Source organism: Micropterus salmoides, unplaced genomic scaffold (genome assembly GCF_014851395.1).
Source record: "Micropterus salmoides isolate LMB-PRFRI ecotype aquatic unplaced genomic scaffold, ASM1485139v1 Ms_hic_scaffold_12, whole genome shotgun sequence".
In the NCBI taxonomy this organism is placed as follows: Eukaryota; Metazoa; Chordata; class Actinopteri; order Centrarchiformes; family Centrarchidae; genus Micropterus; species Micropterus salmoides.
In genome coordinates this window covers 6682660-6695368 of record NW_024040263.1, presented here as the reverse complement: position 1 = coordinate 6695368, position 12709 = coordinate 6682660, and the positions used below count along the sequence as shown (strand labels likewise).

The window sequence follows — 12709 nt, the reverse complement described above, 5'->3', positions numbered from 1 at the left end:
GTGAGAACTTCAAAGGAGCTAAATTCATCACAGCGTACTTGATGACATTTAAAATTTTTCCTATACACGCTCACTAGCCCACCACCACGACCACTGACCCTCGGTTGACTAAAGCAATCATATTGAGGCGGACACAGTTCAGCTAGCTGGCTATAGTCATTCATTTGCAACCAGGATTCAGTTAAAAACATAAAATCTAGATTTGCAGACAAGATAAAATCATTTAAGATAAAAGTCTTACTTGAAAGTGATCTCACATTGAAGAGAGCCATTTTAAATGAGTTTGTTCTGGGTGCTGGAGTTGGTGAAGTTGTCCTAATCCTTAAGAGATTACTATGATTTCTGTGTGGGATGTGCACATTTCGGTTTACTGGTCTATGCGTGATGATGACAGGAATAGAAGTCTGTGGAACAGCGCTGGGAGCAGACGGCTTTACATGCCAGCAGGTGGAGACAGTTGTTTGTGGCAGTGAGGCAGAGATGTGTTCAGCGGTGGTGTGTCCAGGTGTGCTGCATGAATGATGAGTCATTCACGTAAATCATGTGTGGACCGCACCACATGCTGTATGTGAGCAGCTAACATTTCTGAGCCCCGTTTGTTTGGGTGAAGTCCGTCTGTCTTAAAAAGAGACATTCTTTGCCAGAAAATATTAAAATTATCCACATAACACACACGGTGAGCCCTGCAGGCGGACTGGAGCCAGTCGTGGAGGCCAAGGAGTCTACTGAAGCGGCCAGCACCGCGACCGACTGTGGGAATGGGACCAGAGATAAAAACGGACTTTCCGCACTGCTTTAAAAAGTTAAGAAGACGGTTAAAATCTAATTTTGTCAGCTCAGACTGCCGAAGAGCTGTGTCATTTGTTCCGACATGGACTATCACTCTTGTGATGGAGGACGGGAGCGACGGCATTAGGTCCTGGAGTTTTTTTAAAATGTCAGCTGTGGTGGCACCGGGGAAGCAGCGAGTGGTAGCATTAAAGAAACGGATGTTTCTGGTTATGGAGTCACCAATTATTAGTGTGGTTGGGGAGAAAAGAGGACGAGGAGATGCTGGTTGTTGGGATCCAGAGCAGGACTGAGCAGAATCTGCTTCAACACTGCGTGCGGACTGAGGATGGAGTGTTTGAGCTGTTGAGTGTTGTGTTGGAGCAGCAGTAACAGACCTGAGAGAAGGGCTACCCGACGGTGCAGGGTGGAGACGGCCTCCGGAGCGTCTGAGCACAGCCTCCTTCAGGATCCTACGTCGGGAAGCGGAGGTTTTTGACCGGGATGACGGCCGCCGATCAAGTCCGGCGGCAGACCGGCGGCCCAGTGCAGGAGATGTAGCCGGTGGCGGAGATGCAACAGTGTCGGCAGGCACTGTGCGCCGAAAGAGATCCGTATCAGGGAGACTCGAAGCCGCAGGTGAATCTGCTGGATGGACCGGAGTGTCGTTAGACAAGGCTGCATAGCGGTTGGAGAGGCCGATGTCCGGAGGAGAGGCAGCCCCATCCGAGCCTCTCTTGCAGCCACGGACCACCACTTCAGCCCAGGTTGACTGATGCTTCGGAGTCGAGCAGGATGAAAGCCTGGGAAGACTAGAGGGGTCCCAAAACACGGTGTCCTGGATGTTAGCGGTTGCGTTAAGAGGAAACAATCTTTTTGGCTTTTACTGAAGCTACATCCATAAAGCCAGTCAGCAGGGAATCTTTCTCTTTGAGTTCCTCTGAAAGTCGTCGGATGTCTTCCATAAGGTCAGCAATCTTCTTGTTCGCTTTCTTAAGGAGTGAGCAGTCCTCAAGGGGCAGAGTTATCTCGGCTTGCATAGTCACCGGAGCTTTGTTGCGATCAGTAGCGTTGATCGCGTTTTTACGGTCATCTATCTTAAAATCCATGTCGGATGACTAAAAGCCTTAACCCACGTAAAACTTAAATAAAGTTAAGTTAAATAAAAGGATATAAAAAATGTAACGAAAAAAGTGGATTAAAACTGGATAAGAGTCCGGTTCAAGACGGAGCTTCCGACAGGTGGCTTCCGACAGGTGGCTACAGACGCCAACGCATGCGCAGAGTGCAGATTTCGTCAGCAATTACGTCAATTAACCATCTAGTTTCTTCCAAACGGGTCTGTTGTCAATGTCTTTGTGAGGAAGAGAACGAGCGGAGGTTCTAAGCGAATCTGTAGCTCTACAATCAAATATGATTTTACCCATTTTTAAATATAAAAAAAAAGAACATTAATATGTTGCGGTAAGCGTTGGTATTGTGGCGGGCTGCCAAAAGTAAATCAATGTATGGGAAACACTGAGTCAATGCTTGTGAGTCCAGCAGGCGTGGCTGCAGCGCGTCCCAGACGCGGCTCTCCGCTCTGCATAGAATAGGCAGAGAGTCTATTTTTTACTGAAGTCGCATCAAGCCGCACAAAGCGACACAAAGCAACAGCGATGCAGGTGGATGCCCCCCTCCTGTCCTGGATTGTTGACTACTTGACTGGCAGACCAAAGTATGTGCGCAACACTGTGTATCAGACAGTGTGGTCAGCAACATTGGGGCCTTGCAGGGGACTGTCCTCTCTCCCTTCCTCTTAACTATCTACACCACGGACTTCAACTACCATACAGAGTCCTGCCATCTTCAGAAGTTTCTTGATGACTCTGCTGTGGTTGGATGTATCAGCAAGGGTGACGAGGCTGAGTACAGAGCTGTGGTGGGGGACTTTGTCACATGGTGTGAGCAGAACCATCTGCAGCTTAACGTGACAAAGACTAAGGAGCTGGTTGTGGAAAAGGCACCAGTGACCCCGTCCAGGCGGTCAGTGTGGACATTGTGGAGGATCACAAATACCTGGGAGTGCAGTTGGATAATAAACTAGACTGGGTCAAGAACACTCAACCCCTCTACAGGAAGGGCCAAAGCCGTCTCTATTTTCTGAGGAGGCGGAGGTCCTTCAACATCTATAGGACGATGCTGAGGATGTTTAATGAGTCTGTGACGGCCAGTGCTATCCTGTTTGCTGTTGCATGCTGGGGCAGCAGGCTGAGGGTAGCGGACGCTAGCAGACTCAACAAACTGATCCGCAAGGCCAGTGACGTTGTGGAGGTGGAGGTGGACTCTCTGTCGGTGGTGTCAGAGAGGAGGATGCTGTCCAAACTACATGTCATCTTGGACAATGTCTCCCACCCACTCCATGATGTCCTAATCAAACACAGGAGCACTTTCAGTGCAAGACTTATTCCCCCAGAATGCACCACAGAGCGCCACAGGAAGTCATTCCTGCCTGTGGCCATCAAGCTTTATAACTCCTCCCTCTAAATGTCTGACACACCGACACTTAGTTTTTAAACTGGACCGTATCATCTATTTTTGTGCAATAATATCTGTTTAATAATTAATGTGCAATATTCTCTGCTGCTATTTATTCACTAGTCTTTTTTGGTTCACCATAACAATTCTCTAATACTCCTTTATATTTTTCATATATTTTATATTTATACTCTTATATATATATATATACTCTTTATTTATCTACCTTTTATTACTATTTCTTTCCTTATGCCTTGACAAGTGTGCAATTGTGATAAAGAATTTCCCCTCAGGGAACAATAAAGTATTTCTTATTCTGATTCTGAATGCAGATTGAACCGTCCATGAAGTCAGACACAGAACAGCATAGAGAATCCGGTAAATTTTGTTAAATAAAATACCCTGTGCAGACTCACAATCATAAAACAACAATAAACACAGTTAAAACAGACAAAAAAGAAACCATTTAACTGCATAGCCTACTGTACTTAATTATAGTAGAAGCACAAAAAGCAAACACTAATTACCAAATCAACAAAATCTAAACAAACAAAATCAGGCAGGCAAAACGCTCTGATTGTGAAATGGGAAGTAGTAGAAACACAAAAAGGACAAAGGAGAGGAAGTTGACGCCGGGCAGAGGATGGAACAAAACCATGGCGCAGCTGTAACGCCACCCAGCAGGAGTCAATGGACTTTCAGAGTAAATTACATCAAATCTAATCTGAAACCATTACTAGCTAGCTTTAATATACTGTATATTGGCATACTGTAAAAAATAATGCAGTTGAATGACGTTACTTCTGACAAACTGTACCCCACTCTCCCTTAAACACCAGTCACATTCTGAAATCTAAAGCATAACGCAATGTATTTTTCAATAATTTCACTAATTATTAAAAATTCGTACAAAATGTACATTAGATTGTACTCTACATGGAATAATGGAATTATACATGACTTTTCCTTAATTTGATATCGGCATTATATAATAGCATTGGCAGCGGCCATTGAAAAACCTGTATCGGTCGACCACTAGACGTGACCTTCAGTCTCTCTCAAGTAAACTAAAATTAAAGTATTGTTTAACAGTCATAATCCTGGTCTCCTCTGACAGGTACCTCTTTGCAGTTTACTATCAAAAAGTTAGAATTAGTCTAACTTCTGTAACAAATTATCAGATGCAAAAAGTTAAGAAAAACGTAAGATGTTTTATTTTTATTTTATTGTTCTGTCTTATGTAACTCCTGTTAAAAAATAAGCAGTTGGTGCAATGACAGTGGGTTTTTAAAACCGGTGACACAGACAGAATCATGCTCTTTTAAATAATGAGTACTACTCAGTGGTTTAGTGAGGATTTAACTTGGATGGCATTAGAAATAAAGTACCAAATCCTGCATGTATTGAAGGCACTGTTTGTTTAAAAAACATCTAGTGAGCATCATTTGGGTTGTAACTTCACATGAAAGTCTCTGCAGACCAATGACCCTCTTCTGCCTGCAATGATCTGCTTAAGACTGGAACTAAAACTACAAGAACACACACACATACCGCAAAGTCATTAACAAACCACACTTGACATACAGCAGCATTTTAGTGCTTAGCACTGCATGTGTGCTGAAACAGAGAGTGTGTGTTGGGCACCTGGGTTCAGTCATCTTGAGTCTCTCCCACTTCTGCAAATCTGCCTGGCTCATGGAGGCAGAAACAAAGCTCATTGGTCCGTCCCTGTGAGGGAGGGGCCTACTCTGAGCCCGCCTTTGAGCCAGGTCATCCTTCTGCTTATTAGGCATCGCCTTAAACCGTCCCTCTTCCTCCTCATCCTCATCTTCCTCTTGGCGAGGATTGGAGTTTAGGAAGGGGTTGTCTCTGCGTGTAATGATGTCAGGGACTACTTCGTTCTCGCTGTCCGATCACAGAGCCAGTACAATGGCATCATTGCACGGCACACATTTCACATCAAGGTGGAAAACACACACACGTCAAACCACAAGTGAGCACAACACCCAAAGAAAGAAAGAGCAGGAAAATGGGAGAGAATATTTAGCAGTAAGTCAGAGAAAATGAAAAGAAAAAACGGCAACACACACAAACATAAACTGGCTAACCTGATCTTTTTCTCTTGCAGCGTTTGCTGTGAGGCTCGTCTGATGCCTTCCCAGCGCTCTCTGTCTTTGTTGCTACATACAGGTGGAGGGACGAACTGATGCACCTTGGGAGCAACAGGCCCGCGATGAGCTCGTCTAGAAGCCAGGTCATCTCTGTGAACATCTGGAACTTTCCGCACCTCTGCCTCATCTTCCACATCAGAGGAGGAGTCCCACGCAGATTTCTGAGAGCTCAAAAAGTCGTTCTCACAGCGAAGAATGATGTTTGGGGATGGTGACCTCACTTTCTGTGCCTCCATTGTGGGAGGGCTGGGGTTGGATATGAGATGGTGCGGCAAGGTCATTTCAGAGTTCTATTAAAAATCCATCGCTGTGCCTTGTGAGCAGAAGTAGTGACGTGCAAAGATCGGATTTGACATGCACTCACAAATATGACTGGCAAGGTCCAGGTGGTTAGTTAGTTCACAGGCAAAAATATCAAAAATAAAGAATAAGGGATTTTTTTACACACCAACACAGTAGCAATTCCTGACCACTGAAACCTCTATTACGATATTAATAACTGACATGAATTAAATCAATCTCTCCCATTATGTAAAACACAGAAAAGGAGCAAGCAGTTAAGAGTAGCAGTAGCAGCTGGACAGTCAAATCTGTATGCCAACACACAAAACTCATCATTAACAAGCCAGATTGCTGCAACCAGACATCTAAACAAAACCAAAAGTCAAACCACAGCACCAATAGACCACCACCCCAAACAAAACCACAAATAAATTACCATCATAACGATCCGTTAGTAAACACGACCAAAACCATCTAATCACAACAGCAGCAGCAGCCCTCATGCCCCTCCTCCCTGACCTGCTGTAGCGAACGGCAGCAGGCAGAACTTTAATCCCTGCCTTCTCCAACTTCTGCAGCTTCCTCTGATCCAGCACTTCCTGGGTCACTTTATCCTCTTCCTGTTTAAGTTTTTCCCCGTTCTTCTCAGCTGCCCAAGTGACAGTCTTAGGAGTTTTGTGATGTGGTCCAGTTCTTTTGCCCTGCTCTGGAGTGGCTTCAGGGTGACTGGGAAACGGTGTGTAATGGCAGGGAAAGATTAAGGATGAGGACGTTTGTGTGTCTTGTTGAAGGAAAAGGTTTACCTTTTCCTTCGGCTTAGGTTATGTTTTTTTCCACTGCTCACTTAGTAACTTGTGTATAAAATGCACAATTTAAATTATTTATTGCACTGAAGTTTTGGTTATTACCTCCGCTGCTCTCCCTCCTCTGTATGTGGTTTTCGCCGTGGAGTCGGGATATAGGAACTGGCATTGGTTCGGTTTGGAAGAAACTGGTTAAAGGGAATGGAGCTTCTTGAATCACTGCTGGCAGTCCGTCTGGCCAGCATGTCATCCTTCCGCACATCTGGCTTCCTGCTGGAGGCATCAGCCTCCGAGTCGCTGCCTCGCCCTGGGAACCAAAGAGTGATAAAAGAGAAGAGTGCGGAATGTTACAAAGTATGTCAGGAACTATTTTTAATCGGTCCTTGCATAATAACCTCTGCAAAAGCTATACAATTCTCAAGACATACTAACTCCATGTTGTTTCTTACACCAGAACTTCATAATATCATCTACAGCATTACCAGTTTGTTCCAGTAAGGGCTAACATGTTCATGAAATGGGACATGACCTATGTCTCCTGATTGGCACACAAAATCTTTCATGTGAATCCCTTTGGAATTTAAAGGATATTTCCACTTTGCTACAACCACTGTCTTAATTTATAATAATAACAAGTTAATTGCTGAGTTCACGAATGTGGCAACTTTGAAAAAGAAGTCCAACAGCCAAGAAACACGAGCACTTAGACAGACATTTTTGGAAGAGAAGGAGAGATTATTAGTAATATTTTCAATGTGTCCACCTTCAGTTTTACCTAAAAATAAAGTGGTTTAGAATATTTGGCTGGACTTCTGGCTTGTTTACAACCCGCCTGAATGTCTGACCGCTACAAGGTTATCGTGCAAACAGCCAAAATAAGCCAAACTATATCCCCTGTCCATTTCTGGATAACAAATATCACTTGGTTAGGCAGCACACTTTCTCTGTAACCTCCAGGGAATGCAGGGAATGAGTCTATTCCCAGCTTGGGAATAGTGTTTTTCTTGTCACCCTGCTGCACACATATTATACTGTCAACATGAAAGACACAAACAGGATGCTTGATGCTCCCCTCAAACACACACACACACACACACACACACACACACACAGACGTATGTCTGACATACAAAAGGATGTTGGCCTCAGCTGGTATTTCCCAGGTCCAAATGTGTAGTGAAGGCTACTTAGGCCAACAGCTGCTGCATCTGGGACCCCCCCCCCCCCCCCCCATCCCACACACACACGCAGTGGCTGAGATGTTCAGCTGTTATCGACAGCCCGTCTGACTGGCCATAACATATGAAGGTTAAAACCCCAACATGTCAGACAACAGCAGTCAGACTATTTATGGATGGGTGGTTTTGCTGGAATAGGAAAAGTTCAACATTCTGGGATATATGCTTATTTGCTTACTTTCCAAGAGTTAGACGAGACGATTTTTACCCTAAGTGTGGGGCTGGGGCCAGAAAGCAATTACATTAGCTTAGAATAAAGACTGGAAGTAAAGGGAAACAGCTAGCCTGACTCTTAAGTTCTCTTAAGAAATGGTTTACTTTTCCTACTTTTTAAGTATTTTAACAGAACCAACCGTCACTGTTGCCTCGATTCACCACATCGGGAGAAGGGCTATGCTGTGAGCGGGAGCCAAAGGAGTCCAGACTGTCAGAAACAAAAGAAAACATTTTGTTGTTTAGCATTTTAAAATCATGTGTGTGACATTTACTTTAATGCAAATGTGGGTTTTGCATCAGTAGTACCAGTTTTAAAGTTTGGAGTGAGTTTCTAAAATTTAGAAAATGTCAACAGTGTTTAAATTTCTCATCAGCAATCTGAAACACCCCTGGTGTGTGCGTCCACATATTTGGTGTTATGTGTGTGCTTGTTGACAGATGTCTCTCACCTGTCTAGGGAGTTGTCGCGAGTGTGTCGGGGTGGAGAGAGAGACTCACTCCTCTCAGAGTCCCAGCAGTCATAGCCACTGTCTCGAACGCTGCGCTTGTGTGGACTGTCCCCTCCTTCCTCACTCTCCTACAAACACACACATGCACACATCAGCGATCAGGAAAATATATGGAAAAGTGAATAAAGTAGGAAAGCTCTACGAAGAAGCTCACAAGACAATACATGGGTTGAGCAATTGATTGAAAAGGAGACTAAATGCAAAAGAAACTGTCTTGCCTAAGAAACCTAAACAGTAAAAATAAACAGTTTGAATAAACTTCCAATTGATCCAATAAATAAAATGTGCAGAGCCAATCTTCTTTCTCAAGTCATACCCTGCACCTCTTTTCTGTCTCTCCCTGAAATAGGAGTAGCTGTGGTATAACAAAAACAAAAATGTGTTGCCTGCCTCATGTGTCTCTCCTGCACCCCAACAAAGACAGGAAACTAACAAATCCATCCCCCACACCACCACCACACCGTTATCTGTCTTTCTCCCTCTCCTCCCCCTCCCTGCTCTGTCCTCTTCACTGTGTTCACTCACCATCTTCATTTGAGCAAGAAGCCCTTCAAACTCCTTGAGGTTGAGAGTAGGGCCGCTGTAGGAGGCACAGCCGCTGGCAGCCTTACCCAGCCAGAACACCGTGTTCAGCACCTGAGAGACATCAATACAGGGGATGTGGCGTATATTCATAAATGCTAAACACACCAACTTGGAAGATGAAACAAAAAAAATACAATGGAAAAGGGGAAATTTTTACTCACATTTTTTAGTTTGCGGTTGCAGTCAGAGTCCCTGATGAGAGAGAAGCGTGTTACTGTCAATTGATACTACATTTAAATGCAAATGTAGAGGAATGAACACACACGCCTATTTACTTGAGGTTAGCTCGTATGGATGTGTCTTGCAAGTCTCCGGGGTCAAACAGCTGGGAGCCCTTCAGGCCCAACTCCTCACAGCCCCGCAGGAAGACTGACAGGTTGTCCTAGAGGAGACAGCAACGGACCACAGGCAGTCAGAGTTTATCACTTTGACGAACAGGCTTGTTTACAGGGCCGAATGTCACAGTGGAGAGTGTCTTCTTACCAGCCCAGCGATGGGGGTGGGTAGCCTGTTGATCTTCTTGACCAGCCCTGGCTTGATTGCACTCAGCAGCCTGCGTGGAGGAGGGGAGAAGCAGAGATTTATCGAGACTTAGAGGAGTTTATGTATGTTGTTGCTACTTCAGACATGAAAAACTGAACGGGAGCGATGTCACAGGCTTACTCGCATAACAGGATGCCGTTCTCCAGTGCACGGCGGAAGTCCTTGTCTCCAAAGCTCTTCCCTGTTACAGCCTGGGGAAGGAGCACAGGAAGAGACAGATGTGAAGGAGGTGGATTGGAACTATGGATGCAACTAACAATTATTTTTATTAACGATGGTGGTTATATTTTGATCAATCAATTATTCTTCAGTATATAAAATCTTCATTACGTTCTTTGAGCCAAGGTCAATGCCTTCAAGTCGCTTGTTTTGCCGAACCAACAGTCGAAAATCTAAATGTATTCAGTTAATAATAATGACCCTGACTTGAGGTATCATCTGGAATCGGGAGAGAAAAATTGGGATGGATCCATCACTACCTCTTTCCCGTGTCACTCACAGATTTCACACTTTACATAAAGTTATAAAATATACAACAGAGCTGATGATAAAGTTAGGCTGAGGGAATTAAAGACAGCATAAAGGAGAAAGATAGACATGCAGAGGAGACAATGAAGATAGATAATGAAAACAGCTGGCAGCAGCCCTAATATGATCACTGTCATTAATAGATAAATATCATTAAGTAAAGTGCTTGAAAGCTCTTGGATTGTGCTTAAATGTGTCCCTGACAGAGGAACCTGCCGCTGCTCGGGTCACCCTTCCCCCAACATTTTGCTTCAGCAGAAACCAAATTAGAGACATGCCAAGCAAATGACACACTGTTTTGTGTCCTCATTCCATTTTCCCAAAATGCACCCACACACGTCACTGATTTAGATGCACGCAGTGAGCTGATAACCTCAATCCTCCAACCTGGACTCCAATCTGCAGTCTATCCTGTGCAGGCAGGAGAGGAGGAGGGAATCAGGAAGCTAGCAGTGACATACTACCACAGCACCAACCCACACACACGCACACACTGCTTTCTGGAACTGTGGTGTAACCAGCAGCCAAAGGAATGAATGGAAAAGAAGAGGTTTGACTGACACTGTTTAGATTTCTAATCCAGATTAGTGCAGATTACAGTTAGCACCCAAACTGTTAACTGCAGGCACACACTCTCTCCGTCTCAACTGCTCGTATACAGTTTATGTTACATCCATCCACAAAAAATCCCCCCACTTAGTCTGAGCCAGTGTGTCAGTTTTTGTTGGCAAGTTACCACAAACATTTAATAATCTGAGGGTCAGGATACTGATGTCATTTAAACTATACACAAATCAAAATATGTCTTTGCCTGCTCTTTCTTTCTTGTGATATTAATGATTTTTTGTACTTCATTATGTACAGTTCTGATGCGCGTATGTATGACAGGAACACACACACACACACACACACACACACACACACACACACACTCACTCACAGTGCATCTGCAGCTATGAAAACAGCCTATTGTTTTTCGTTATATAAGAGATGACCAGATGTTTCCCATTGGCATCTCTTTCATTTTCTTGTCTTTCATCATTCTGTTGTGTCACACACACATAAACATAGACACCCCAGACATATGCTGGCATACGTCATGTTTATTAAGGTTTGACTCCAGGTCTTTGAAACATTTACAGCATGCTCATGCATAATTTACTGACCAAGTAGAGTAGCGCATTGAAGGAGAGCAGGACAACTGTGTAGGTAGTGTGTGTGCGTGTGGGATGCAGGGCACAGACAGTGGGGTGGAAGGTGGGGGTGGATAATGACTGGTTATGTGTAAAATGCTGAAACGGAAATACAGCAGTTAGTGTGAAAGTATATATTTTGGATAGAAAAGTCTACGCAGAGGAAAAATGACTGTCGTTAGAAAAAGAGAGACAGGGTGTATATGTGTGTCATATGAGCATTCATGTCTGCCACAAAAACCAAGCCAAAAGCCTTGAGGGTATTTCAGCGGCAGCAACAGTAATTCGACCCTCACCTCGCTCCCTCTCAGTCCTCATGGTGGATTGCTCTGCTCAGTCTGGGTGAATGGCAGCAGCAGCTACCATTTAAACCCTGAGGTGAGATATTGTGTGTGTTGGGGTGGGGGAAGAGAAGCAGAAGTAGGCCACAGTACCCTTAATTTTATTTTGAAAACTGTAAAAAGATGGAAAGAATGCGAGGCAGAAGAAGAGAAAAATATGCAGTACATAAAGTTAGCACAGATGTGTTGTAATACATTAAAGTGACAAATGCCAGAATTTTGCAGGTCCAGATTAAAAGTGACATGCTGCTGCAGATGACAGCATTTTGTTGTTTATGTTTATCATAGGACACAGAGGCAATATCCTGAGTTGAACCTAAATTGGTGCCTCTAGTGTTTTACCATTTCAATTCAAGTCACCAAACTAAGCATCTGTTTCTCCATAAAAATCCCCCCTGACAAATCCTACTAATTGCTGCTATTCGAACTCTTCTAACCATTTGGATTAAAAATGTTAAGTTCGCTGCATGATTGAAAAGATTTCTCTCATGTTTCACAAGTTGTGTCTGTATATCCTGAGACAGAAATGACATAGCTCCTTACAATCTTAACATAGATGCGGTATCTTGTGTGAAAATAACAATGTAATAATAAAATATCAGAATACAGTATAATCACATGCCATCCTCCTTGAAGGTTAGTTGGTTCACATCGTACAATTTCAGCAAGGTCATATGTCATTTCCGGCTACCGTTGATGTTTAGAGTTGCGACTTGGGAAAGGAGTTAAAAACAATTTTAAGTGACGCAGGCAGTCCAAATGGTTAGAACACCATTAAATGTTCTTAAAAGACCTTCTCGGTTTTTCAGATATGGACAGGTATTTCTTTATCAGATGCTTAGCTGAGCTCGGTGACTCAAATGTAATGTGGCATATGGGAGGCACAAACTAGGGCTACGCTGAACCATGCTGAACTGTCTATGTGCTTCCAGTAAAGCCAGCTGATGGGGTGGTATAGAGTTAGAGCCCCAGTGCGACGCACAGACCACTGAGAGAGGCTGGTGTTCTAATTTGT

General features: G+C 43.9%; 1 protein-coding gene across 5 annotated transcripts in view; it reads right to left on the bottom strand.

The window, feature by feature from the left end:
- Positions 1-12709, bottom strand: part of LOC119898830 (LIM and calponin homology domains-containing protein 1-like) — a 35994-nt gene that overhangs the window by 18136 nt on the left and 5149 nt on the right. For all 5 annotated transcript variants that reach the window (XM_038713095.1, XM_038713098.1, XM_038713096.1 and 2 more), the window contains exons 2-12: positions 9753-9823; positions 9573-9642; positions 9365-9471; positions 9251-9281; positions 9030-9140; positions 8445-8572; positions 8133-8203; positions 6647-6848; positions 6258-6464; positions 5394-5702; positions 4930-5190 (exon numbers count right to left, since the gene is read on the bottom strand). In XM_038713095.1, coding sequence (XP_038569023.1) covers positions 4930-5190; positions 5394-5702; positions 6258-6464; positions 6647-6848; positions 8133-8203; positions 8445-8572; positions 9030-9140; positions 9251-9281; positions 9365-9471; positions 9573-9642; positions 9753-9823 — 1568 coding nt within the window. The remainder of the gene's footprint in view (positions 1-4929; positions 5191-5393; positions 5703-6257; positions 6465-6646; positions 6849-8132; positions 8204-8444; positions 8573-9029; positions 9141-9250; positions 9282-9364; positions 9472-9572; positions 9643-9752; positions 9824-12709) is intronic.